The sequence below is a fragment of the Podarcis vaucheri genome (assembly GCF_965113315.1).
Source record: "Podarcis vaucheri genome assembly, chromosome: 16".
NCBI lineage: Eukaryota > Metazoa > Chordata > Lepidosauria > Squamata > Lacertidae > Podarcis > Podarcis vaucheri.
Genome location: NC_138754.1, coordinates 20,348,143 through 20,374,391, shown reverse-complemented (window position 1 = coordinate 20,374,391; position 26,249 = coordinate 20,348,143). Strand labels below are relative to the sequence as shown.

The 26,249-nt window shown below is 47.3% G+C and overlaps 1 protein-coding gene across 3 annotated transcripts in view; it reads left to right on the top strand.

Moving 5' to 3' along the window:
- The window catches only part of FBXW8 (F-box and WD repeat domain containing 8), a 64,239-nt gene that overhangs the window by 30,689 nt on the left and 7,301 nt on the right, over positions 1-26,249 (top strand). For all 3 annotated transcript variants that reach the window (XM_082202898.1, XM_082202896.1, XM_082202897.1), the window contains 4 exons: positions 59-216; positions 10,118-10,314; positions 11,412-11,621; positions 19,882-20,009. In XM_082202898.1, coding sequence (XP_082059024.1) covers positions 59-216; positions 10,118-10,314; positions 11,412-11,621; positions 19,882-20,009 — 693 coding nt within the window. The remainder of the gene's footprint in view (positions 1-58; positions 217-10,117; positions 10,315-11,411; positions 11,622-19,881; positions 20,010-26,249) is intronic.

Sequence of the window (26,249 nt, the reverse complement as noted above, 5' to 3'; positions counted from 1 at the left end):
TGACTCTGACGCTTCCTTTTTTTTTTTTTTTGAACCCGTTTCCCACTTTCCCTTCCAGCTACACGTCAGGGGATGTGAAGCTGTGGGACACTCGCGCCTGGGACTACACCGCTCCTGCCCTGGACCCTGAGCGCGGCTTGGCCGAACCCGGCCCCCGGCCGCACGCCTCCTTTGTGAGGATAAACAGCTCCCTGGCAGCGGCAGCTTACGAGGACGGTAAGTTAACGGCGACTCTTTCCTAATATTGTTTTCTAAAAGCGTCCCCCCCCCTCCCAGCAGCTGCGCCCAGCTTTTGTGTGCTCGCGTGTGTCTCTGCGACAGCGACTCTAATCCTTTCTGCACACAACGTGTGTGTATGTGTGTGCTCACACTTGCTTTTATGTGGGGAAAAGTTGGCTGGTAACCCTCGGTGCATTAGGAGGCCTTGGATCGCGCTGCCCATTAAAACGGCTGCTTTTAATTCCTCCTGGAGCTGCCACTCGGGGTAACCGTGCCAGGCTGCAGCCCAGCCAAACTCGTCTTGAGCAAACAACTTGTTTTGGCTCTCTCTCTCTCCCCCCCCCTTTCTTGAGACGCAGGGAGATCAGCTCACGAGACAAAAGAGCGAACCAGATATTGTTTGATGAATGCAAATCCCGGGCCTTCTGTCTCGTTTCCCTTCCTCTCCCCGTCCCCTGCCCCATCTCTGGTGTGCTGAGCACACAGAGAATATGTAGCAAAATAAAGTCTGTGGATCGGCTTTGATCTGCCTTTCCTTCTTGGACAGCAAGAGAAGGTGGCTGGCCTGCAAAAGAAATGCACGTGTCCGTGGCCAAAAATGTGTGTTGGATGCACACTTGCAGAGGGAGACAAGAGTGAGGGGGGGAGTCTCTTTCTGTGGGATCTAGAGGCCCTCTGTTAGGCATGTTTTCCAAATGAGCAAGCGTGGTTGTTGCCGGAAGTAGCATGGCCACCTGTGCAGCTGCACTCAAAAAGGCCTGTCCAAACTTGTTGCGTTGATCATGTTTAACATGCAAAGGATATTACGACTGTTTATCATTTTTGTCCTCCTAGCACCTCCTGGTCAGGTCGTTCTGATTTGCGCTTTACAGCGAGAGAGATAGAAACCAAGAGTTGGGGGTAACGTAAACTGGTCCCAAGTTGTTAAGGGACCAAGTGCCCCTATTTTCCAGGGACAGTCCCGGATGTACAGAAGCCATCCTGGTTTCTGATTTGATCCTGGAATGTCCCACTTTTCCTTAGGATGTCCCTGTTTTCATTGGAGAAATGTTGGAGGGTATAGAGCTATGCAGCCTCCAAGCCAAGGAGATAAGTAACTATACAACCTTTAGAAGACATCTGAAGGCAGCCCTATATAGGGATGTTTTCTTTAAAAAATGCTTAATGCTTTATTATGTTTTTATACATGTTGGAATCCACCTAGAGTGGCTGGGGCAACCCAGTCAGATGGGTGGGGTATATAGAACAGAACAGAACAGAACAGAATGGGCATATTCATCTGAGAAATGTTGGAGGGTATGCTTTATATGCTAATAGTAACACATGCCTACTAGTTTGCTCCCAGACACAATTCAAAGTGAAGATGGTGATAACCTTGCAAAACCCTCAATGGCTTGTGCCCAGGACACCCAAGGGAGCACATCCTCCCTCCTTCCAAAGATCAGAAGGAGAGGCCCTTCTCCAAGGACTGTTGAGGATGATTAGCGGTGGGGCCTTTTCAGTGGCTGCACCAATACAGTGGAATAGCTTTCACCATAAAGCACAGATGGACCCCTCTCTGGCTGCCTTTTGCTGATGGGTAGAAACATTTTTGTTCCACCAAGCTTTTGCCTGCTAAGGCCATTTTTACTTGCTTCCTCTGAGGTGGTTGCTTTTCAAATGGATTATAATGTGTTTTATTTGTTTAAAAGATTTTATCTTTATTTTCATTTTTACACTAATTTCAAACAGTTACAACCTGCCATCCATGGTGCAGTGCCATTCAAATGGCAGGATATACCATATTTTTCTGTGTATAACACGACCACATGTATAAAACAACACCCTATTTCTGGAAGCCCCAAATTAAGAAGTTTAAAAATTAAGAAAGTTGTTGAACTTTGCAAAAAGATTGTTGAGCATCTTTTGTAAGTTCCCTGGGCAGTTGTTGAGCTGTTTTCCGATGATCCTCTGCTCTGGCTGATGGCACTTTCACCGTGTTCCTGAATGGGCAAGCAGCCCATGTATAAGACGACCCCAAAATTTTCTTATACTTTGAAAAATACGGTAATATATTTTTATATACAGTAGGTAAGTCAAAATAAAGTGTTGGATCTCTCCCCCCCCACCATTGTAAGTTCTGTAGTTATTTCATACTACTGTTTAAGCCTGCCAGGCACTGTGTTACTGAACAGTGGCCATTAAATAGATAACATTTGACCAATAAAAAAACTCTAATTGTTTAAGAAACCTAAGCTCATAATGTATGAAGAGGGCCTAAGTCAGCTTTCCGCAGCCTCTCTCCTCCTAACGCCTTGGACTACAAAACCTGTGGTCCCTTGCCAGCACAGCCAATGGTCAGAGATGATGGGAGGTATAGTCCAAAAACACCTGGAAGTCCTTTCCCAATGGCATATAGGAATAGAGGGAGCTGCTTTATCCCAAGTCAGTTTATAGGTCCATCTAGCTCCATACTGCCTACCTTGACTGGCAGCAGCTTTCCATTATTTCAGACCAGGGTCTCTCCCATCTTTACCTGAAGACGATGGGGATTGAACTGGGACCTTCTGCCAGCAAAGCAAATGCTCTACCCACTTGAAGCTGCAGCCCTTCCCCTGTTTTCCTTCCCACCCCATTCTTCCTTTTTAAAAGGGTAAGTTTGCTGAGACTTTTCTTTCGCATCTGGAGCGGCAGGGGAGAAGAGACCAAAATAATTTGCTCTGTTTTCCGAGCTACCTCAAGGCCTTTATTTCGTGCTTTTCCTCAACCCCTGCTTCCTTTTCTTTTGCGTACGTGTGTGTGCATGCGACCAGCACCGAGAAGCCATCTGGTAGCAATAGGAGGCAGCGCCGTCGGCCTCCTCTGTTGAAGCCACTCTGCAAACACGTTCAACACGACACCGTTTTCTCCCTGCTCAGCAGAGCTCAAGCTGCGATGCCCTTGGCAGCCGATCTTTGTGAGGAGCCGTCAAGGTGGCTCCTGCCCCTTCAGAGGAGGCCTTGTCATTCTCACAGCCTGCCAGTCGATGCAGCAAGTTCTGTGGGTCACCTCGCCGATGGCGTCCTTCTGCTCTCACCCTCTACAATACGGGTAGCCAAACACAATGCACCCTTCAGTTGCCGAAATGGACCCCCACTACCCCCTCGACTGTTGACAGTGCAGGCTTGGGGCTGATGGGAGTTGTAGTCCATCAACATATTGAGGGCACCAACTTGGCTACCCCTGCAATAAGCTGTTAGCTCAATTGGGACCTTCTCGTTTGCTTATCCTTGCTCTACAAGCTAATCCTGGAGAAAAATGGTCAACGCGGTGATGGAGCTAAGCGTTTCAAGGAATCAGAATTGCTCTGGTGAAGGTTTCCCTCTCTTTTTGGAAGGCAAAACTCAGTAGTAGGAGCAGCAGTTGCGTTTCTTTCGAAGTCATACAGAAATGAGGGGCAGCGCCAGCAGGGGAGCCAAGAGGAAGAAGCATTGGCAGGTCAGCTGTTTTCATCCTGAGGAACAGGATGAGGAGGCAGTCAAGTCCAACTCTCAGAAGATCTTGCTAAGATCTTTAAGAGGTGAGGAGCTGCCCTTTCTGGATGGGTTACACTTCTTCTGGAGGAATAGACACTCAGCTCAGATCCATCACTGCCATTGAAAGCACAACTGGCATCATAGAATTACAGAGTTCCCTCTAGTCCAACTCCCTGCAATGCAGTAATCAAAGCGAATGGATACATGACAATTGGCCATCCACTTTCTAGAGAATTACCGTATTTTTACATGTATAAGACTATATCCACCCCCAATTTTTTCAATTTTAAAATTGGGGGTTGTCATAGATACATAGATTGTGCATATGGGGGATTTCTTTATTTGGAGTCCCAAAAAATAGGGTTTGTGTTATACACGAAAAAAATACGGTAATTTAATTCAGCTTTGGTTATTTGTTCTGTGTTTTATAATGTTAATGATGTTCTAATGATTTTATCGTACACCATCACAATATTTTTAGGAGCTGCCAGTTTATAAATATTCTTATAAATAGAATAACATGGTGCCTAGGGCTTACATATCAGCTTCAACCTTGGTTCAGTTGCAATCCTATTGGATGGTGATAGAACCTGCCTTCAGTTGCATTTTATTCTTCCTCAGAGTCGCTGCCTCAGAGACTTTGGACTCTGGGATTTAGGCAGCTTCAAATGTTCCTTCAGTTCTGGCACTCGTAAGCCTTTTTCTCACCCGACCGGGAAACTGCAAGGGGGCTACGCTTTTCAAATCCATGTCATCATCCTCAAAGCTTCCTAGGCTCTGCCATAGGTAGAGGCTCAGCCATTAGGGTGAATGGGGCCCTGCCCTGCCCTCAGCCAGCCTATACCTGCCTGCTTTCCTACTTAAGATCAGTCCAATGGGTTGCCTTTCAGCTTCCCCCTCATTCTCCTTTACAGTGGTGCCTCACAAGACAAAATTAATTCGTTCCGCGAGTTTTTTCGTCTTGCGGTTTTTTTCGTCTTGCGAAGCACGGTGTCGGAAAAGTTTTGGAAAAGCTTCAAAAATCACCAAAGTCTTCAAAAACCTCAAAAAAGGCTACCACACCGCGTGCTATGAGTTGCTCCTCGAAGTCAAGTCGCAACTGTATTAACGGTTTTAAGAAAAAGGAAACAAACTTGCAAGACGTTTCTGTCTTGCGAAGCAACTCAAAAAACCAAAAGCCCTTTCGTTCTGCGAGTTTTCCGTCTTGCGAGGCATTCGTCCACTGTACCTCATTGTTGACCTTGTAGAACTCAGCAGGAAATAAGATGAGGACAAAGTAGAATGAGTTGGCTCTGCCTTCTACTGGCTTTGACTCCACCTGCTACTGGCTTTGACTCCACCTGCTACTGGCTTTGACTCCATCTTCTACTGGCTTTGACTCCATCTGCCACCGGCTTTGACTCCACTTACCACTAGCTCCAGCTTCACTTCCTGTTTGGGCTCCCTGCCTCCCTCCCTCCCAGCCCAAACAGGCACCAGCCACACACCGAAGAAGTGGTGGAATCTCTTCCCAGCTTTGCCGGCTCATCCCTTGTGCTCACCTACCCTCGGAAGCCCAAGGTGGCTTGGCATCCGAATCCACAGTCGTGGCGTTCAATTTCCAAGTGATCAGACTCCTTATTTTCTTTCGCCTTGTTTCCCATTGTCAGCACTGGCTGCCTTCCACTTTGGGTTTTTTGTTGTTTTTGTTTTTGTTTTACTCCTCTAATTGCCTTCCACGTCGCCTTTACCCAAAATGAATCAAATCAAAATGCTTTTCCTGGAGCATTAGATAAAGCAGGGGAAGGTTTTCTGGGTAATGAAGCAGATGCTTCTAATGCAGGGGCTGGAAGGTGGGGGGGGGGGCTTGCCAGGGCTCCATCTGCTCCATGCTTGCCTGGGTCTGGCACAGAGCCACAGCCTTGAGGTTTGGGGAGGGGAGGGGGAACACACAGACACTGTTTGCTTTCACCCCCTGCCCTGCACAGGTCTGATTCACACCACGAAAAGTTTTTGTGTTGCCACAGGAAGGTGGGTAGAAACGACCCCCTTTTCGTGGTGGCGCTCATGCAAACAAAGGCAGGGCTCCTCTCGGATTCTTGCAAAGGGTGTCTTGCTTTGTCCATGTGCATGTGGAACTGCCTTATGCAGGATCAGACCATCGCTCCATCTAGCTCAATATTGCCTGCACTGACTGGCTTCAGAGAAGGGTCCCCTCGCACATTCCCAGGCAGGCAGCAGCTCTCAAGGAGGGTGAAATGTAAGCAGGGCCCTAGAGGAAGCTCCTCAAGCCAGATGGAGATGGCTTCATCCGACCCCTGGACCAGAGCTTCCCTACCCTCTTTTAAAGCAGCCTAAAAATGTCAGAAGCAACCCAATGACTGTTGTCTAAAATAACCTCCATAACCATCACCACCATTGCAATGGTGGTTTTGACTTGGGTGGCTTGCTCTCTGCAGGGCTGTAGTCTTGATCATGATGCTCGCAGTGCTCATTTTTTATTTAACGCTTTTTAAAAAAAGAGTTAACTTGTTTTTATGGAGCGTGGGGGGGGGCAGCTGGTGTTCCATGCTTTTCTTCCTTCCTTTTTTTCCCTTTTGAAAAACCAGCTTAGCTGTTATTTACCTTTCAAACAATCAACATAATAGCCATTATGTCTCAAAGTAAATTTGGAAAAATCCGACTCGGAGTGCCTTACGGCTCCACTGGGGCAGTTTTAGTTGGGACTCCTTCTCTTTTTTTTGGCTCTTTGATGGAAGCCTAATTGCAGTTTTGGCTCTGTTGCGCACAGAACAAGGTGGCTAATTGTTTAGGCAAATAGATTAATTCAAGTATGCATCCCTAATAATAACATAAAGACAACAACAACCCCAAAATGGCTTCTGTGATGGCTTTTTGCTCCCAGGACAAGGAGTATAAATCTTTCAGAAAGAGTGCCATTAGATAGCTCCCGAGATTACGGGCATTATTTCTCAGTGGGGGAGTGCTTCTAAGGCACCAAAATAATCTTTGCAGAAGTGCACATAAATATGTTTAAAATTTTGTTTGGATGCCGTTTCATTAACACACTCTTGCTTTGCTTCCTTTGGGATGTGGGAGAGATGTCTGCAATCCATCTGCAGCTGCCTTCTGAGTCTTTCTGCAGCCTTCTGGAAGCCAGCATTCTCCCCATTTGTTAAATTCAGATAGGGAAAGGAAATGTTACCAGCTCCGATTCCCCTTGAACTTCTGAAAAGCTGTGCTGGAGAAACATGAAGAGCGAGAGTTTCTTGTTGTGATTGGCCCAGAGTTGCAAACGGAGGGGAAAGGGCATAGCTCAGTGGTAATCAGCTTTCCATTCAGATGGTCCCAGGTTCAATCCTTGACATCTCCAGGTAGGGCTGAGAGATACTCCCTACCCAAAACCCTGGAGAGCCTCTGACAGTACTGAGCTAGATGGAGCAATGGTCCAACTTGTCATAGTGAACAGCCATAGATCATTGGAGGAGCATCTGCTTTGCATGCAGAAGGGTCCAGGTTCAATCCCTAGACTCTCCAGGTAGGACTAGGAGAGAACCCTGTCTGAAGTCCTGGAAAACCACCAACAGTCAGTGTAGACCAGTTACAGATAGGTAGCCATGTTGGTCTGCTATAGTCAAAATAAAAAAATTCCTTCCAGTAGCACCTTAAAGACCAACTAAGTTAGTTCTTGGTATGAGCTTTTCGTGTGCATTTCTGAAATTCCTTTGTAGTAAAACAGCTACTTTGAGATCTTGTATAGAATGTCCTGCCATCAAATGCCAACAGTGTCCTTCAGCTCTCTATATTGGACAAACAGGCCAAACCTTACGCCAAAGAATAAATGGACATAAATCTGACATCAAGAATCACAAAACAGAGAAACCAGTAGGAGAACACTTCAATCTCCCAGGACATTCTATACAAGATCTCAAAGTAGCTGTTTTACTACAAAGGAATTTCAGAAATAGACTGGAAAGAGAAGCTGCTGAATTGCAACTCATTACCAAACTTAAAACCATGGAGAGACCTGGTTTGAACAAAGACATTGGATTCTTATCCCATTATACATGACTAAGCCATTTCTCACCTTCTCACCCCTTGCCTTTTCCTGTAAGACCTATTACAGTCGTTAAGAGTCGTCAACAGGCTCATCTCAGCTATCTGCCTATCTCCCATTCCCACCACCCTTCTGAGTAATACCCCTCCCCACCTTCTCACTATATAGAAGGATCTGGCAACTTCTGTTTCAGTGTATCTGAAGAAGTGTGCATGCACACGAAAGCTCATACCAAGAACTAACTTAGTTGGTCTTTAAGGTGCTACTGGAAGGAATTTTTTTATTTAGTCAGTGTAGACATCACTGATAGGTGGCTCAACAGGTCTGAGCCACTATATGACAGCTTCTTACCTTCCTATGCAAGCCATGGGGAAGGTCCATAGTTCAGACTTGGATCATCTGCATGCAGAAGGTCCCATGTTCAATCCCTGGTTTGTCCAGGTAGGGCTGGGAGAGACTATTTGTTTGAAATCCCAGAGAGCCGCTGGCAGTCAATGTAGACATTACTGAGCTAAACGGTCCCTTGGTCTGACATGGATTAAGGCAGCTTTATTTATTCCTATGCAAAGTGGAAGTTGGGTAGCCACCTTGGAGAGCTCCCTGTGGAAAAAGGGTCAGGATTATTAAGCTGCACATGTGGAGCCTTCAACATGACTTCTTCTTTTTTCTTTATTATTTTTTATTTAAAGCTTGATAGAACAAAGAAAAAATACAGTGGTACCTCGGGTTAAGAATTTAATTCGTTCCAGAGGTCTGTTGTACTCTACAAAGATACACACCAAATACCAAGCTCTTGTGTTTAACATAAAAATTGAAAAGAAAATAGAGAACTAGAAAAAGAAAAGAAGAAAAACTTTAGATTCTCCATCTATTAGCTTTAAATATATATATAACATGTTTGCCTCTTAATTACATTAAACTCTTCTACTTCCCATTACCCAACCTTATCCTTTCCCCCCCCAGTCTTCATACCCTGATACCACAAGTTCATTTTCCTTATTGTGCAGAAAGTCCATAAGGGGTTTCCAATCATTAATAAATGTCAACAGTGATTTTTCTCTAATTAAGCACATCAACTTTCACATCTCAGCCAAATCCATTAATTTCAATAACCTTCCATAGTAGGTAATAATGAGTCCTTCCATCCTTGTGCATGTAACAGTCTTGCCACTATAATCATGTATTGCAATAGTTTTCCGTATTATTTTTCTAATTGTATATCCATAAGCCCCAGCAGAAGCAGGTCTGGTTTCAGTTGGAAATTAACCTTCAAAATCTTCTGTACCAATGTATGCATTTGTATCCACTATTTCTTAGCTTTTTTTACACTACCACCAAGTGTGATAAAATGTCCCTTTTTGTTCCTGACATTTCCCACAAACATTTGGAACACTCTTATGCATTTTAGCTAATTTCTCAGGAGTTAGATACCAACGATACATCATATTATAAAAAGTCTCCTTTAAGTCATAGCACAATGTATCGTTTAACCCTTTAGTCCACATGTGTTCCTACTGTTCCATCAGTATATTATAACCATTATTATTTTTTGCCCATTTACTTTGGCTGCTCAGGGTTCCTGACAGCCATTTGCTAAGAGAAGGCAGCTCCACTTCACCACAATTCTCTATTGGCGCCCCCCCCCCATTTCATTCAGGGCATGTCCATGGCTACTGACCGTGCTCCATTGTCTTTGGGCTTTGAGTGATAGGAAGGGGTCCACCCTTAGTTTTTTAAAGGATTGTGTGGCTGAGCAGGCTAATACTTCCTTCACCTTTCTCAGCAGCCCTATTTAGGCTTCAGTTTTGCTGGCATTTGCAGTAAGCCATGGTTTGACTCCTCATGATGTACAAACATGGCCTTCGTCTGTTTCTGGATGGCTGCATGCCAGGGCGAGTTGCTATGTAGGGAACTGGCTATGTCACTCAGCTATGATTTTCTTACGTGAAGAAAGTGTTTATGTCTCATGGAATACATTAAGGAGTGTATACAGCTCTTAAGGAGTATATACAGCTCTTAAGTGGCTTCAGTCCTATGCCAGTTTATTCTGCGTGGATGTCCTCAAAAGCTTCTCAGCTACTTCTTCTCTTGTGGGTGGTGCTGGTGAGGAGCTTACCTGTCTCTATATCTCTGCTTTCTTGTGAAAACTGACCGTCAATCAGTTTCATTTGGCAAGCCAGATTCTGCTGGCTGCCCTTGCTGAGATTCAGGTGCCCCCTGAGATCTCGTCAAATGTTAGCGATTACTCCATGGAACGGATCTTGGTTTGATGAACCCTCCAGATGGTTTTGTGGTTGGCAGCATGAATAAAAATATTCCACCACAGCTACTGATTCTCCATTTTTATTTTTGTTTTTCTGTTGCACAGGGACGATTAAGGTGTGGAGCCTGCTGGTCGGCCGTGACCCGATCCATTGCTCCCAGCACAATCAGAAGATACAAAGTTTGGCCCTTTCGGCTGAAGGGGCGACGATAGCAACCGCATCCGCCTTCCAGGTCAAAGTGGAGAGCGCCAATGACAAGGGCTACTGGGAGACGGCTGCAGAGTTTGAAATCCAGAAACTGGTGAGACTACAGCGCCCATCGTCCCTGACCATTGGCAATGCTTGCTGGGGCTGATGGGAGTTGGGAGTCCAAGAATCTGGAGGGCCACCGATTCCCTATCCCGCAACCAAAGAGCCCAATTCACCAGATCATTCAGGTTAAGCTCGACCTTGCGCTAAATGGCAGCTACAGATCTGGTCTCTTCTCTCCCTAATACAGGTTTGGGGGACCCTTTGGCCTTCCTGATGTCATTGGGCTACAGCTTCCATCAGACATGGATGGGCCATTGGCCATGCTGGCTGGGGGTTGACATGCTCTAGGAATCCAAAATTATATATACATTCATACCTTGGAAGCTGAACGCCTTGCGAGATGGAATGTTTTGGCTCCCGAAGGCTGCAAACCCAGAAGTGAGTGTTCTGGTTTGTGAATGTTCTTTTGGAACCCAAACGTCTGGCACAGCTTCTGTGGCTTCCGATTGGCTGCAGGAGCTTCCTTCAGCCAATCGGAAGCTGTGCCTTGGTTTCCGAACGTTTTGGAAGCTGAATGAACTTCTGGAATGGATTCCGTTCGGCTTCCAAGGTACCACTGTGTGGAGGGGCACAGAGCTTCCCCATCCTGACGGGTGTGGGGACCTGGTGTCTTGACAAAGGTGGGTTTGGTTTTACATCTCTAAACACTGCAGTGGAGAGAAAATGCAGAGACAGGGCAAACCAGCTGGATGGGCTGGGCATAAATAATACCATTATTATTATTATTATTATTATTATTATTATTATTATTATTATTATTACATCACATCAGGTCCATTGCTTTGGGTGGTTGTTATATGGAGCTCTGGGATGGAAGGAAATTGCCATCTATGCTCATGCCCAGCAAAAAAACAAGGGCCCAAGGAGGAGTTCTTTTATACCATAATTCAGAAGGTGCTCCACCATGGAGTTATGGCTCGTAACAGTGGAAGAAGCCAGTAGACAAATAAAAAGGCAAAACACCAGTTGAATTTTTTGTTGGGGTTGGGGTGTGGGGTCAGCAGAGAGAAAGAAAAGCTGATGGAGAGAAGATGAGCCCCAAAGCTGAGGTTCTTGCAGTCACTGTAACCCCCTGACCCCTTGCAGGTAGGCTCACTCTGCCTGGTCCCCCGCGTTATGGGCCTCCCTGTGGCTGTAGCCACTGCGGAAGATGTCGTCTATCTGCTGAAGGTTGGGGACTCAGCTAAGGTCCTTCATTCTGTCTACGGTCAGCCTGCCACATGCCTGGACGTCACTTCCAGCGAGGCAGCGTTCGGAGTGAAAGGCTTCGGCTGGTTGATCAACGAGACCAACAAGGTATTTTAGCCTTTTGTTCTGCAAAATGTCTTGAGTTGCCCCCTGTATAAGGCATATCAATGGTTGCTCGCTCATGATTGACTCTCCTGTATTGCGTGGAAATCTTGCTTATTACTTTTATGCCACAACTAAGAACGAATACCATTTACTCTGCCATCTTAACATTGCTGTTGGCAAGAGCTCTCCAGGGCAGGGGTGAGGAACCATTGGCCCTCCAGATGCTTGCTGAACTACAACTCCCATCAGCCCCCAGCAAGCACAACCAGTGTTCAGGGATGATGTAGTTCTCTACACCTGCCCTAAAGGCATGATGCAAGTTTTGCCCATCTGCCTGGTATTGTTGCTGTTTAAAGCTCCGAAATGACTCACTTTGTATTCACCCAGCAAAGTTTCGCCCTAGTTTTAAAGGGAACATGGGAAGCTGCCATCTCCTGAGTCAGACCATTGGTCCATCTAGTTCAGTGCTGCCTACACGGACTGACAGTGGCTCTCCAGGATTTCAGACAGGAAGATTTTTCCCAGCCCTACCTGGAGATGACGGGAATTGAAACTGGGGTCTTCTCTCTTGCAAAGCAGGTGCTGTGCCACTGAGAATAAGGAATAATCCCCTGTTGTTCCAGTAGAGGCTAAACGCAGCCCAATATTTGCCCCACCCCACCCTCAGCAACTGCATTATTCCCTTGACATAGAGGCCGTGGCTGATTTGTAGCAACAAATGTGCCTCATTTCCTCGCAGAGGGAGCCAGGCTTTTTTGTACAGCTGTAGGCCTCTAGGGGGAACTGTTTGCTTTTTTATAGGAGACACTGTGCTTTCCTTGTGAGACTCTGCAAGCGACAAGAACTCCTTGGAACCAATTGCATTCCGATTGTGCAACTGTGTTCCAAAGTGTGTGACATTTAGAAGCTTGCAAAAAATAAACAAATGTTGCAATGCATGTTGTCTGTGTTGGTCAGCCAAAGGAGGCTCCTGCCGACACCACAGGTGCCTCATACAATTACAGGTGGCAAAGTGTGCATGTTTCATAAAGATTTCAAGAGGAAATGATAACAGCGGCTCTGTGCACTGTGTCTGATCTCTCTGCTTACCTTTCCAACGGTGTTTATTTTTTACTGCGGCAAAGTAGTTCCCTCAAACCTAGTTAGAAGGCCAAGGTTTTCCTGATCCTGGGAGTTAAGAGTGCCTTTCTTCAAGGGATGAGGTTGAGGAATAGGGCTGGACTATATATATATATATATATATGCAGGTTTTGGTGTCTTCGGGTGTCTTCCCGTGTAAGAGTCGGGGTGTCTGTGCGACGTTTCGACGAGGTCTCACTCGTCATCTTCAGGCTGGTGCTTTCGGCTTCTTGTTACTGGAACAGAGCAGAATCTGGTGTTTGAGTTCCTATAAATACTGTTGAGGGGTGTGGTGTATAGCCTCCAACGTTCTGGGCAGAGAGGAAGTTCCTAGATTAGTGTGCCTCTTCTTCTTTTGTTCCTTAATTACTTGAGGGATATCTTGAGTGATTTCATGAGTGATATTCTGAATACCACTGGGTGGGTCATTAAGTGGAATACCCAGTGGTATATATATATATATTGCTCTATTTGTTTCATAATTTTTGACCTGGCAATATGTTGCAAATCAAGGTGTGTGTTAGGGCTGGGCGATACATCATCCAAAACCGGTTTGAAGTCTATATCGTGATAGTGGTTTCATAATTTTTGACCTGGCAATATATTGCAAATCATGGTGTGTGTGTGTTATGCTAAAAATCATGACGCTGGGAAAACTGAAGCCAGCCAATGACTCTACATAGCTCCATACTTATTTCAGACATTGTGATAGATCGGTATATCACAATGTTTAGCTGGTGAGAATGTCACATTGCCATCCTTAAAGGACTCCCCATTAAAGCTTGAGTTTCCCCCTTTCCATTGGGGGTACAAGACCCCTGGAGCTGATGGGGCCCCTGCACCTTTCAGCCAAGGTGGCGTTTGCCAAGCTGTTCCTCTCTACATATGGCTCCATCTAAGGCTGGCTGTTGCTGAAGCAACATCAGAGCTTTGCTCCCGTGCAGCATTCAGGAGGAGCGCTGGGACAAGGCTGGCGTTGGCATCATAACAAAAGTGCCCTGTCCATGCCCCAAATGGAACCAGAAGAAAGAGCTCCACGGGAGCCTCCCGAATGGCGCTCTGTGGATTTGGTGTGGTTTCCTAATGTAGGTCTGAGGTCTTATTGGTGTGCGGTGGCAGATGGTTCGCGAGGGGCATGTATGCTAATGAGGGGGAATGGGGCCGAAGGAACCCAGACGGTTAGGATGTCTCTGACAAGGACACCGGCTTGCTTGGCGTTCCCGCTCCGGCTGACATCACGCCGGAAACTTAATTACGAATGTCTATTATGATAAGTATTCCCCAGACGTGAAGGGACTTTGCATGGGTTGATTATGGTGGTCAGGAGGCGATGATCAATCTCCAGGTTGATGCGAGAGATGTATCGCTGCGTTTTGGCCTGTTTTGGAGGGATGGAGCCGTCTCCCCCGCTCGGCAGTCATGTTTCATTTTTTGTTTCCTGGGCCAAGGTGCTGCACTTGGTTGGCAGAAGGACTCGATGAGCAGGAGCTCGCTTGTCGAGACGATGTGCTTCTTTTTGTGCCATAAAAATCACACCAGCCCTTTATTTTACGTTGCTCTGATAACCGATCAAAGACTTACTGGTTTGCTGATGTGTCTTTTTGCCAGTTGGTTGATATAACTTGGATGCTAATCTTCGGTGGATGCTGTTTTGAGAACCTAAAAATTTAAATATCGAAAGCTGCTGTTTATTCTTAGAAGAAGCATTTTCTTGTATTGCTCCCCTATCGCTGCAGCACAGCAGAACCAAAACAGCCTCACAGAAATGTGTGCATGTTGTGCCCTTGATTTTCAGCCCCATTGTCTAAAAACTAGTCTCCTTAATTAATTTGTTTCATTATATTTATGGATGCTTTAGCTGAGATCCCTGCATTGCAGGGGTTGGACTAGATGATCCTTGGGGTCCCTTCCAACTCTGCAATACTGTGCTTCTATGATTCACCATGGAGCTGTCCAGTAGATCTCGCAGAATCCCAAGGCTATAAAGTTCACTTTAAAAAGTGGGAAAGTTTCTAGCCCTCATTGTTACTAAGGGAAATAGATACTGGTCTTTCATAACATAATTTATAGTCCTTTGGATATATTCTGGAACAGTGGTTCCTTAAATTTCCCTGCCTGCCTCCCTGCAGAACCACTTGAAAGTTGCTGGGGGTCTCTTGCTGGACCACTTAATGGTTTTTCTGCCTGCTAGATCCTGGCTGATTTTAATATGCATTTTTAATCACTTATTTTGCTTCTTAGATATTATAGTTTACTCTGTTGCCCTCTGAATCCCATGGAATTCAAAGTGCAATACAATGACAGAAATAAAAGAAGTAATGAAAATGCAATCGGAAACCGATATGTATATTTAGTGTGCCTTCGACCACAAATCCACGGACATGCTACATGAATCCCGTGGGCTGCCGGGGGTCCACAGACCCCAGTTTAATGCTCTAAACGCAGCAGAGCAAGTCCCTGAGCTTGTAGTCCTTGTTTCGCCGCTCGCATCTCAGTGAGAGAAATGACCACAGCGTTGGGCGGCTGCTCTCTCCCCACTTTGCCTTTGTCCATAGGTTAAATGTGTTTCGCAACCTCCTTCCTTGCCTCCGGCAGACATCTGTCCGCATCTTAACCCTAGCCTGGCTCGCTCGCCCACTCCGCTTGGCAAGGCTGCACGCAGGGAAACGAGGTCCAGGGCAGAAGCAGCAGGAGCTGCAGGTGCTTTGGCAAAATTCACCACCGACATCCGGGCTCACTCCTGGCTCGGTGTGGCGATGGCAGCTTTGTGCCGGCCACTTTGACACACTCTCTCCCTCTTTTTCAAACTTTAAAAAGGAAAGGGGGGGAAACCCCCCAGAAACCTGAGTGTTTTTGTTTTGAAAATAGCATCTCTGTTAATTTCCACGGAGGTGCTGCGAAGAATTATCATTGCACCGTGAGCATCTAGCCTTGCCGTAGGCTGGGAAGGCGGACTGCCGCTTCGCCTGATTTCCCAAGGTGGCCTCCTCTGAGCGGTCGGCAGGTATGCTCGGCCCCTGAGTGAGAAGAGAGTGTGTATGTGTACGGAAAGTCACTTTTGGGATGGCATGGAAGTTGATGTGCGTCCCTCCCCGCCGCGCCGCCCGCGTGATCCTCGATGAGGTAGCATTCCCTGCGCTAGAACGCTGACTCCCCCCTGGCACAGAGCCGCAAGATAGTCTGGCTGGCCGGCTGTCAAAAAATTACATCATGTTGGAGTAAACTGCTTTTAAATCAAACATCCATTATTCATACATATTAACTGCTTTATGCCCTCTTTTTTATTATTCCACACACACCTCTCGTCTCCCCCCTCCACTCCATGTAACAGCTTCTTCTGGGTAGGTTTACTGTTTCCCACCCCCAATTTTCTCTCTCTCTCGTTGATCTTGGTCTTTCGAATATTAGCTCATCTGTAATCTTATAATCAAACAAATCACCTTATCTCCAAGCTGTGTGTGTGCGTTTAGCCAGCCGATGTGATGATTAGCCACACACACTGCATGGGGCTGGCGCAGGTTGGAGTCCAATATCACCAGGAAGGCTGTAGGAATAAGCCCCCAATAATGCTGGATGTGCACTTAAGCCACAATCACTCGGCACATTCAAAGCACTCTTATATGACTTTCATAGTCACAGCTCTCGTCCCCGTCCCCCCCAGCAGAATAGGATCCTGGGAACTGTAGTTTAAGGGTCCTGGCAATTGGAGCTCTGTGAGGGGCAGCCTAAAGTTCCCAAGATTCTTTGTGGGGAGCCAAGGCTGTTAAAATGAAATAAGAACATAAGACAAATCCTGCTGGATCAGGCCAGTGACCCATCAAGTCCAGCATCCTGTTCTCACAGCGGCCGACCAGATGCCTGTGGGAAACCTGCAAGCAGGATCCAAGCACATGAGCTCTCTCCCCTCTTGTGGCTTCCAGCAACCAGTATTCAGAAGCATTTCTGCCTCCAGCCATGGAGACAGAGCATAGCCATTGTGGTTGGGAGCCATCAATAGCCTTCCCCTCCATGAATTTGCCCAGTCCTCTCTTAAAACCACCCAGATTGGTGGCCATCACTGCCTCCTGTGGGAGTGAGTTCCATAGTTTAACAGTGCACTCCATGAAGAAGTCTTGTCCTTTATTCATCCTGAATAAATGTACCTTTAACTCAGGCTTCCTCAGCCTCGGCCCTCCAGATGTTTTGAGACTACAGTTCCCATCATCCCTGACCACTGGTCCTGCTAGCTAGGGATCATGGGAGTTGTAGGCCAAAAACATCTGGAGGTCCGAGGTTGATTAAGCCTGCTTTAACTGTTTGCATGGCTGCAACCTTAGTTATTGAGCCAACGCCGCCTTCCCCAACCTGGTGCCCTCTAAATGTTGCCGAACTACATCTCTCATCATCCCTGGCCATTGGCCATGCTGGCTTGGGCTGATAGGAGCCGGAGTCCCCCAGCAATTGAAGGGCCACGGGTTCCCCATCTCTGGATTAAAGCCCGTATCTCCTTATCCCCTAAATTGCATTTCTCCCCCTTTGCCTGCATCTCTCTCCCCATGCACCCCCCACCCTTGCTGACCCGCCCCACAGTCCAGCAAAGGCCAAAGGTCTCAGCTCGCCCAACTTGCGTCGTGGTGATGTGGCATTAGACTAATGCGTTGCCTGAACAAAAGGGAAAGCCAGGGCATAAATAATTGATTTTGCTCTCCTGTAACAACCGGCGAAAATGAAGTCCCATTTGCTCAGCCTTATTAAAAGAGCGAGGGGGGGGGGCGAGGCGGTAAAGGTCGTTAAGGGACTTGTAACGTGGAGCAGAACCCGCCCGCGAAATGGATGCTGCGCTTTGCTAATCTCCCAGGGCTTTAACTCAAAGTCGCGGCGAAGGCCGTCTTAAGGCGTTTGGGGCGCGTTGAATTATTCAGCGTTTGGGGAGATCAGTCCCCGCTTCAGGTCCAGAAGCTTTTTGATTTCTGGTGGTCAACTGGGATGCCTTTGTTTGTTTGTTTGGTACGCGCGTTCCTGGCTGAGCCCTCGGTTCTGAAATTGAAAGATTCCCTGTGAACCTGCCTTCAATCTTGTTGAGTCGCCGCTGCTGCCATCTTAGAACTTCAGACTGAGATGGGTGCCTCCTTGGCACCCAGCGCTTGGGACTCTCAGCAAATTTGTCAATAGGATCAAACCTAACTAGCCCCAGCTGACTTTCTCCCTCTAGCCAGAGTGCGGAACTGCCAGTCCACATGTTGGATATGGCTCCAGGGACCTCTTTGTCTGACCTTCGGACTCTGCTCCTCACTTCTCCCCTGTGCCATAATTAATGCTTCTCTTGAAGCTAATAGGAGGTGTTTTTTAAATTGTCTAAATGGTTTAATGGGAGACCATTTATGGGGGAGTCACAGCATCTAATGAGTCTAGATGTCGGGCACTGTGAGCAGGGCCTTCTTGGTGGTGGTACCCTCTTGATTGAACACGCTTCCCCTGCTGCCATCACTGATTGATTTCGGAGCCATATGAAGATGCTTTTCTGGAACGTTTGAAGATCAGCCTTGACTTTTGTGACAGATGGCAGAACATGTCTTTGAATACATAGGTGATATTAGATGTGCATGCTGTGACCCTCCCTTAGGACTGTTTTACAGTTAATAATAAAGGGATATAAATGTCTTCTTCTCCCCCTCCCTATTTTTATTTGATTGCAATATATAAGTATCGGTATCTACTTGTACAGGTATACACCTACCCATGTATAAGTATGCTTAATTCATTTTTAACGCATAAAAATACATTAAAGCCAAGCAAGCAAGTGAAATCAATCATGGAAATGAGAGATCTTGGGTTGTATCCAACTAAGGCCTGCTCAGAGAAGACCCATTGGAATTAACCAGCCTAAGTAAGTCAGGTTCATTAATTCAGTGGGTCTACTCTGGCAACCATTAGCATTGGATACAACCCTCTCAATATTTGAGCTATAAATTGTTTCCAATGGTATATACCGTATTTTTTCGTGTATAAGACTAGGTTTTTTTCTTCAAAAAATACGTTTAAAATTGGGTGTCGTCCTATACATGGATACAATCTCCCCCCATTTTCTTAATCTGGAGTCCCCCAAAACAGGGGGCGTCTTATACACGAAAAGAAAAGGTATATGGCTAGATATTTTCTCACGTCTTAGGTTGACTCCTTTATCTCACTCTTGCAAGGTTAGTTAGTTTTATCATATGAGCCAATTAGGCAATTCCCATAGTCTCTCATTCCAATCTTCTAACACAGGGATGGCACTCCATTATAGCGTTTTGCTGTAGGAGCAGCTGTTAGCAAACACATTATCAATTCTGCAAAACCAGATCCTCAACATATCCAAATAATACTGTGTATGGTTGTGCCGGCAATTCAGCCCCTGTTATAAGTTAAATTTCATTTCTGATTGGGGAAGTGTTGCAACTTAGTGGTAGGGAATCTGCTTTGAATGCAGAAGGTCCCTGGCTCAGGGTGGCCTCAGTATAAGACATCTTTCAATGTTATATATTCCCCCAGTATTGTTAATTTTAAGAGATAACATGTCTACAGTTTCTGGAAGGGCAGAAAGAGGAAAGTAACCTCCTGGGGGAAAGAAACTCTGTTCACCAGTCCTAACTCCTGGTTTTTCTTAATCAGAGAGACAGATTCTTAATCATAGAATTGTAGAGTTGGAAGAGACCATGATGGTCATCTAGTCTGACCCCCTGCAACGCAGGAATCTTTCGCTCAACCTGGGTCTCAAACCCATGACCCTGAGATTAAGAGTCTCATGCTCTACCGAGCCATCTCACTTAGGACTGGGGAACCTTCTCTGGCCTTATGTCCCCCACCCCTCAAGGCCCTGGAGGGTGCAGTCTTGCTTGCTGCAGGGGTCTGCTTGGTCAGCACAATCCTTGCAGGGAATGCACTGGCAAAGCAGACCCAAGCAGGATTGAACTCCACCCTCCCGCCCCTCGGTTGACATCACCCAGTGATGTCACCTAGTGGACAGGTAGGTTTGGTGGGGGGAGGGAATAGCTGTGCAGGCCACTTTGGACCCCCCCCCCCCCGGGCAGACCAAGATTGGCCTGCAAGGCCACAAGATCCCCACCCTTTCCCCTAACCCTTGGTTGACAATCTGCATTCCCATGGTGTGTGTTTTTCCCCCCAGATCCTTCTCTACAACTTGGAAACGGGACAGTGCACAGCGCAGCTTGGAAGCTCCTTGGGGGACTTCTCCTGCGTCAATCTCCGGGACAGCCCTCCCTCCCTGCTGGTGGCTGGGAACAAGGACAGAAGGTACACCCAAGGAGGTGGGGCAGGGGACCCCACACGGCACACGTTGAGCTGTGTGCGGCCCATTTGGTCAGGTTAGCTTTATCAAACTTTTTATTTTGCTTCCCACACATAAAAAGGGTTGCCTCCAACACTAGTCCTACTCAAAGACCCGTTGAAAATTAACGGGCGAGGCTCACTTAGGCCCATTCATGTCGATGGATTTACTCTGAGTAGGACTAACACTGTATACAACCAAAAAGTCCCGAATGGATTTGTGAGAATAGTAAAGGTAAAGGGACCCCTGACCATCAGGTCCAGTCGTGGCCGACTCTGGAGTTGCGGCGTTCATCTTGCTTTATTGGCCGAGGGAGCTGGCGTACACCTTCCGGGTCATGCATGGCCAGCATGACCAAGCCCCTTCTGGCGAGCAGCACACGGAAACGCCATTTACCTTCCCGCCGGAGTGGTACCTATTTATCTACTTTCACTTTGACGTGCTTTCGAACTGCTAGGTTGGCAGGAGCTGGGACCGAGTAACGGGAGCTCACACCGTTGCGGGGATTCAAACCGCTGACCTTCTGATCGGCAAGCCCTAGGCTCTGTGGTTTAACCCACAGTGCCACCCATGTCCCGCATGAATCCAGTAAATAAAAATATACATATCAGAAACAGAATAAAAACATTCAACGGTGGATACCACCCAGATGCCCAGGGAACAAAAAATGTATTTGCCTGGTGCCTAGGACAAAAAGAGAGTAGGTACCAGGTAGGCTTCCTGAGGCACAGCATTCCATAGACTTGGGGCTACTACAAAAAAGGCCATGTTCAACCTCCAGGCCTCCCTTATAGGTGGCATGCAGAGAAGGGCCTCAGATGAACTGGGCAGGTTGCTAAGGGGAAAGGCAGTTTGTCCTGGGCCCCCAAACCTATCATGCTGCTCTGAACCACAGTGCAGACAGTAACGCGAATCAACCAGTCTGGTGGACTCTTGCATGTGGACTGCGGCAGGGAGGCGCTATCTTGTAATTTTCAGCCGGTACCAAAACACAGGAAGCTGCTTTACACTGAGTCAGACCCTTGGTCCGCCTAGCTCAGTATTGTCTACACCAGGGGTGGCCAACTCTCAAGAGACTGCGATCTACTTTCAGAATTAAAAACTGACAGTTGTCTTCCCCTGTTTTTGGGGAGGGTTCAGCTCAGAGTTGTTGAGCACTTTTTTTAGGAAGGAGAAAAGCCCTGTTTTTTTACTCACTCACAAATGGATCACTATGGATCAAAGCAGCAGCACAGAGAAAGCTCCATCTTCTCTTCCAGAGATCATACAACAATGGAGGGTGTGGCGAGGGGGGGCGGGGCAGGAGTCAGTTTTAATGATGCTAAGGAACGGGAGCCAGAGATCGACCGCGATCTACCAAAACTTCGCAGGGATCTACCAGTAGATTGTGATCGACCTGTTGGACATCCCTGGTCTACACTGACTGGCAGCAGCTCTCGGGGGGGGGGGGTTCAGGCAGGAGTCTCTCCCATCCCTGCCTGGAGATGTCGTTGGGGCTTGAACCTGGGACCTTCTGCATGCAAACCAGATGCTCTGCCACTGAGGCACAACACCTCCCCAAATGTCTTGGGCCGGCCTGGATCTGGGCACCCCACCCCAAACATGGCTGCACCTTTGTAGCAGCTTACCTGTCGCCTTTCACGGAATTGCACTGCACACCAGAGGCAAGAGTCTGCATAAACTTTTCAGAGAATGAGACGCAATATTACGTCATGGTTGGACAGCACACCTCGCTTTGCTTTGTTCTGTCCTGTCGTTGTTTTGCAAGCTCCGCGGGAAGAGTCCCTCCTTTACTCCTCTTCCCCCCTCCCCCCAAAAATAATATATATTTTTTTAAGCCATTTGGTGGACACAGTTGGTGTACTGCCCAGCGAGGCCTCTTGGAACAAGGCCCTCCTCTTTCCTGCGGACACTCGTGGAAAAAAGGGAGAAAGAAATGAGTTTGGCATTTTAAACCTCACTTCCTGAAATTTTAAAGTAGGGAAATAACCTAAGGGAGAATCGCACGTGCCAAAAAGTGAACCCACCCCCACCCCCTCGGTATCACTGCCACCAAACAGTGGGAGTAATGTAGGTTGGGTTGCAGTTGATGTCTCTCAGGTGGCCAAGACAAAAAAGGATTTTCACGTGAATGAATTCCAGATCCTATTTAGCTGATTTGCGGCTCCCCACCCCTTTATCTTCTCATCTTGGCCAGTCTTACGTCTCTCTCCCCCCTCCCCCCCCCACCGCTCAGTGTCTGTTGGCAGACATGGAAGCGCTCAGAGTCATCAGCGTGAAAAGATTAGAGTGCTTTAAAAAAAAAAAAAACCCACGTCCCTCCACATCCAATTTTTAGATTCCCCCTACTCCCCGCCACCTCTTCTTTTTCTTTCTTTCTTTTTTTTGGGGGGGGGGAGAGACGGGGTGTTAATTATTTAAATGGTCCAGCACACCGCACCAAAGGGATGTTGCACGGTGGCCAAAGGCCAGCTGGGTAATAGCTCCCTGCTCTTTCCTTCTCCCCTTCTCACACACCTGTCTCCCTCCCTGTACCCTGCTCCCGCCCCCCCACGCATCAGGCCTCAGGTGGCACTTTGGTCCAGGGTCAGTTTCAAAGGCATGTCGTTTCCCCTTTCTGGATTTTCAGAGCCTAACTGCCTTCTGCAGGAGCTAGTTCCATCATTCAGCTTTGTGCTGGGTGAAGAAGTGCTTTTTCAAATCGATCCTGAGTACAGGCATACCTCGGAAGTCAAACGGAATCCATTCTGGAAGTCCATTTGACTTCCAAAACATTCGGAAACCAAGGAAGCTCCAGTAGCCAACTTGCGTCGGACATTCGGGTTCCAAAGAATGTCAGCAAACCAGAACAATCAATTCCGGGTTTGCAGCGTTCAGGAGCCAAAATGTCACAAGGCGTTCGACTTCCGAGGCACGACTATCTATCTACAGTGGTATCTTGGGTTAAGTACTTAATTCGTTCCCGAGGTCCGTTCTTAACCTGAAACTGTTCTCAACCTGAAGCACCACTTTAGCCAATGGGGCCTCCCGCTGCTGCCGCGCCGCCAGAGCACGATTTCTGTTCTCATCCTGAAGCAAAGTTCTTAACCCGAGGTACTATTTTGGGTTAGTGGAATCTGTAACCTGAAGCGTATGTAACCTGAGGTACCACTCTTTCTTTCTTTCTTTCTTTCTTTCTTTCTTTCTTTCTTTCTTTCTTCCTTCTTTTTTTGCCTGGCACCTAAAAGTGTATAATGAAGGTGCCAGGTGAAGCTCCCTGGTGAGAGCGTTTCACAAATGGGGAGCCACAGTAGAAAAGGTTCTCGTGTTGCCACCTTCCAGACTTCTCGTGGAGGAGGCACACGAAGAAGAACACGAGTTCTTGTGTTAAGAGAGTGGGGGGGGGGTGAGGGCAAAAACTTCCCTCTACCTTCTTTCTCCATGCTGTACATACGGTAATTTCTTTTACACTTCCTTCGTGTCACCTTTTGCTCTCCTTTTCTCCAAACTCAGGGTCAAGTGGTTTTGTGTAGCTGTAAAGCACCATCACCTGTGCACTGGAGGAGGAGGGTTTAAATTTATTCCCCACCCTTCTTTCCAAAGAAACTCAGGGCAGGAAACGCATCAGGGATAAAGCAACACAATTAAAAATGGAAACATATTTAAGCACTTAGCCTCTCTCCAGCTTCTGGGAGTTATCGGACATTGTCTATACTTCCAAGCCTCTCTTCATGGGCCTGAGGACCAGATACTTGCCTCATTTCATTTAAATTTTTATTTCTTTCATGCACACAATTCAGAGCAGCGTGCATGTTTCTTCCCCTTTTTGCCCTCACAACCACCTTGTGAGCCAGGGGGATCAGTGAGCATGAGGTTGGGGCCAGTTTTCCTTTAAGCATGGGCCTTGTGAACCTGTTTAGTGTTGCGGGAATTTTCCTTAGTTTGTTTTCGAGGAACAGGAACAGGTGGGGGTGTTTCTGGTTTTATCTACCTCCAAGTGCACCCATTGTTTGATTTCATCTTCCAGGATATATGGGATTATGTGGTGCACTTGGCTGGCGATATAGTGTAGTTCTGTGTTCTCTAACACAGTTGTTAATAAAAACTAATTTAAAAAACAGCAGCAGCAACTCTGTGAGGTGGGTTAGGTGACAGGTAGAGGAAACAACACCTGAGATTCCCAGGTGCCTAAATTCTAAACTCAGCTCCCAAATTCCATCCTTTTCAAGGTTCGGTCATTGCAGAACCACAATGCTCTGGCATTGATAGCCGGAGCCTGGGAGATGGAGTTGGTAAGACTTCCCCGCTGCACAAAAGCAACAACAACTCAAAAAGTGTCTTTTGCCTCCCCCTCCCCGCCCCCGGGAATGGATGCCTGGAAGCCGGGTCCTTGCAAATGAAACCACGACGACTCAGCCAGGGCTCGGTAGATGGAAGGCGGCCTGATTATCATACGCAATGCCGGCAGGCAGCTCGCCAGGCCGCACGCTGTCAGAGACGGGGCTTGGAAGCAGAGCTTTGGTTTCGCCCAGTGCCGAGCTCTGCGCAGCCCCCCACCCAGGCAAGAGGAAGAGCGGGAGACAGGCTTTGTTTACTCCATCTGTGGATGCTCTGACAAGCGGCAGCGGAGGTGTTGCGCGTGGCCCAGCCTGCCTGAGCACGCTCATTTCCCTTCTCCAGCCTGTCAGATGGATGCCACCCGGTCGGAAGCCTTTGTCCTCCTTTTTGTTCTAATTGTCGGAACGGAGCTATTCCCAGGCTCCTGCCGAGCGGTTTCATTAGAGAAGGGCAATGTGGGGAGGAGGGAGGGAAGGAGGGAAAGCTTTGGATTTGGTTTTTTTTGGAACAGCCTCCAGATCATAGCAGGGATCCTGAACAATGGAAGTGCTGGCACAGGGAGTGTCCTCCTGTCATCCGCTCGGGCCTCCCAGCTTCCGCAGTTCATCATTTCCCAAGGATTAGCTTCCATTCCTTTTCCAGCAGCCTCTGTGGCGGTTCCCGCTCGACTCTCTGGGCTCTGTCATTGTTAAACACACACACACAGAGACACACACACGCACACCCTTTTGGCAATCTGCAATGATTTCATCTTCAGTTGTTTTGGATGATCAAACTGCTAAGCCCTACCTCCTGCATCCATCCACTTGCTCAACTCTCGCACAGCCTCTTTGAGCCCAGCGGTGGGAAACCTCAGGCTGAGAGGCAGCCCTCCCAGCCTCTCTGCCTCCCCAGGCCGCCCCCCTGACTGACTCCACGTCACACCTTCCTTGGGTGTTTTTGCTAAGCTGCGGTGTATATTCATAATGCCCCTCACTTTCCTGGAGGAAGCACAGAGAGGGGGGTTCATGAGTGTTGTTGTTGTTTAGTCGTGTCCAACTCTTTGTGACCCCATGGACCAGAGCACGCCAGGCACTTCTGTCTTCCACTGCCTCCCGCAGTTTGGTCAAACTCATGCTGGTAGCTTCGAGAACACTATCCAACCATCTCGTCCTTTGTCGTCCCCTTCTCCTTGTGCCCTCCATCTTTCCCAACATCAGGGTCTTTTCCAGGGAGTCTTCTCTTCTCATGAGGTGGCCAAAGCATTGGAGTCTCAGCTTCAGGATCTGTCCTTCCAGTGAGCACTCAGGACTGATTTCCTTAAGAATGCTACCACATACACCCGGACAACACCATTACTGGCCCCAACAACATCACACATACCATCTCGGGACTATTTAATTGCTCATCGTCTAACATTGTGTATGCCATCAAATGCCAACAGTGTCCTTCAGCTCTCTATATTGGACAAACAGGCCAAACCTTACGCCAAAGAATAAACGGACATAAATCTGACATCAAGAATCACAAAACAGAGAAACCAGTAGGAGAACACTTCAATCTCCCAGGACATTCTATACAAGATCTCAGAGTAGCTGTTTTACTACAAAGGAATTTCAGAAATAGACTGGAAAGAGAAGCTGCTGAATTGCAACTCATTACCAAACTTAAAACCATGGAGAGACCTGGTCTGAACAAAGACATTGGATTCTTATCTCATTATACATGACTAAGCCATTTTTCACCTTCTCACCCCTTGCCTTTTCCTGTAAGACCTATTACAGTCGTTAAGAGTCGTCAACAGGCTCATCTCAGCTATCTGCCAATCTCCCATTCTCACCACCCTTCTGAGTAATACCCCTCCCCACCTTCTCACTATATAGAAGGATCTGGCAACTTCTGTTTCAGTG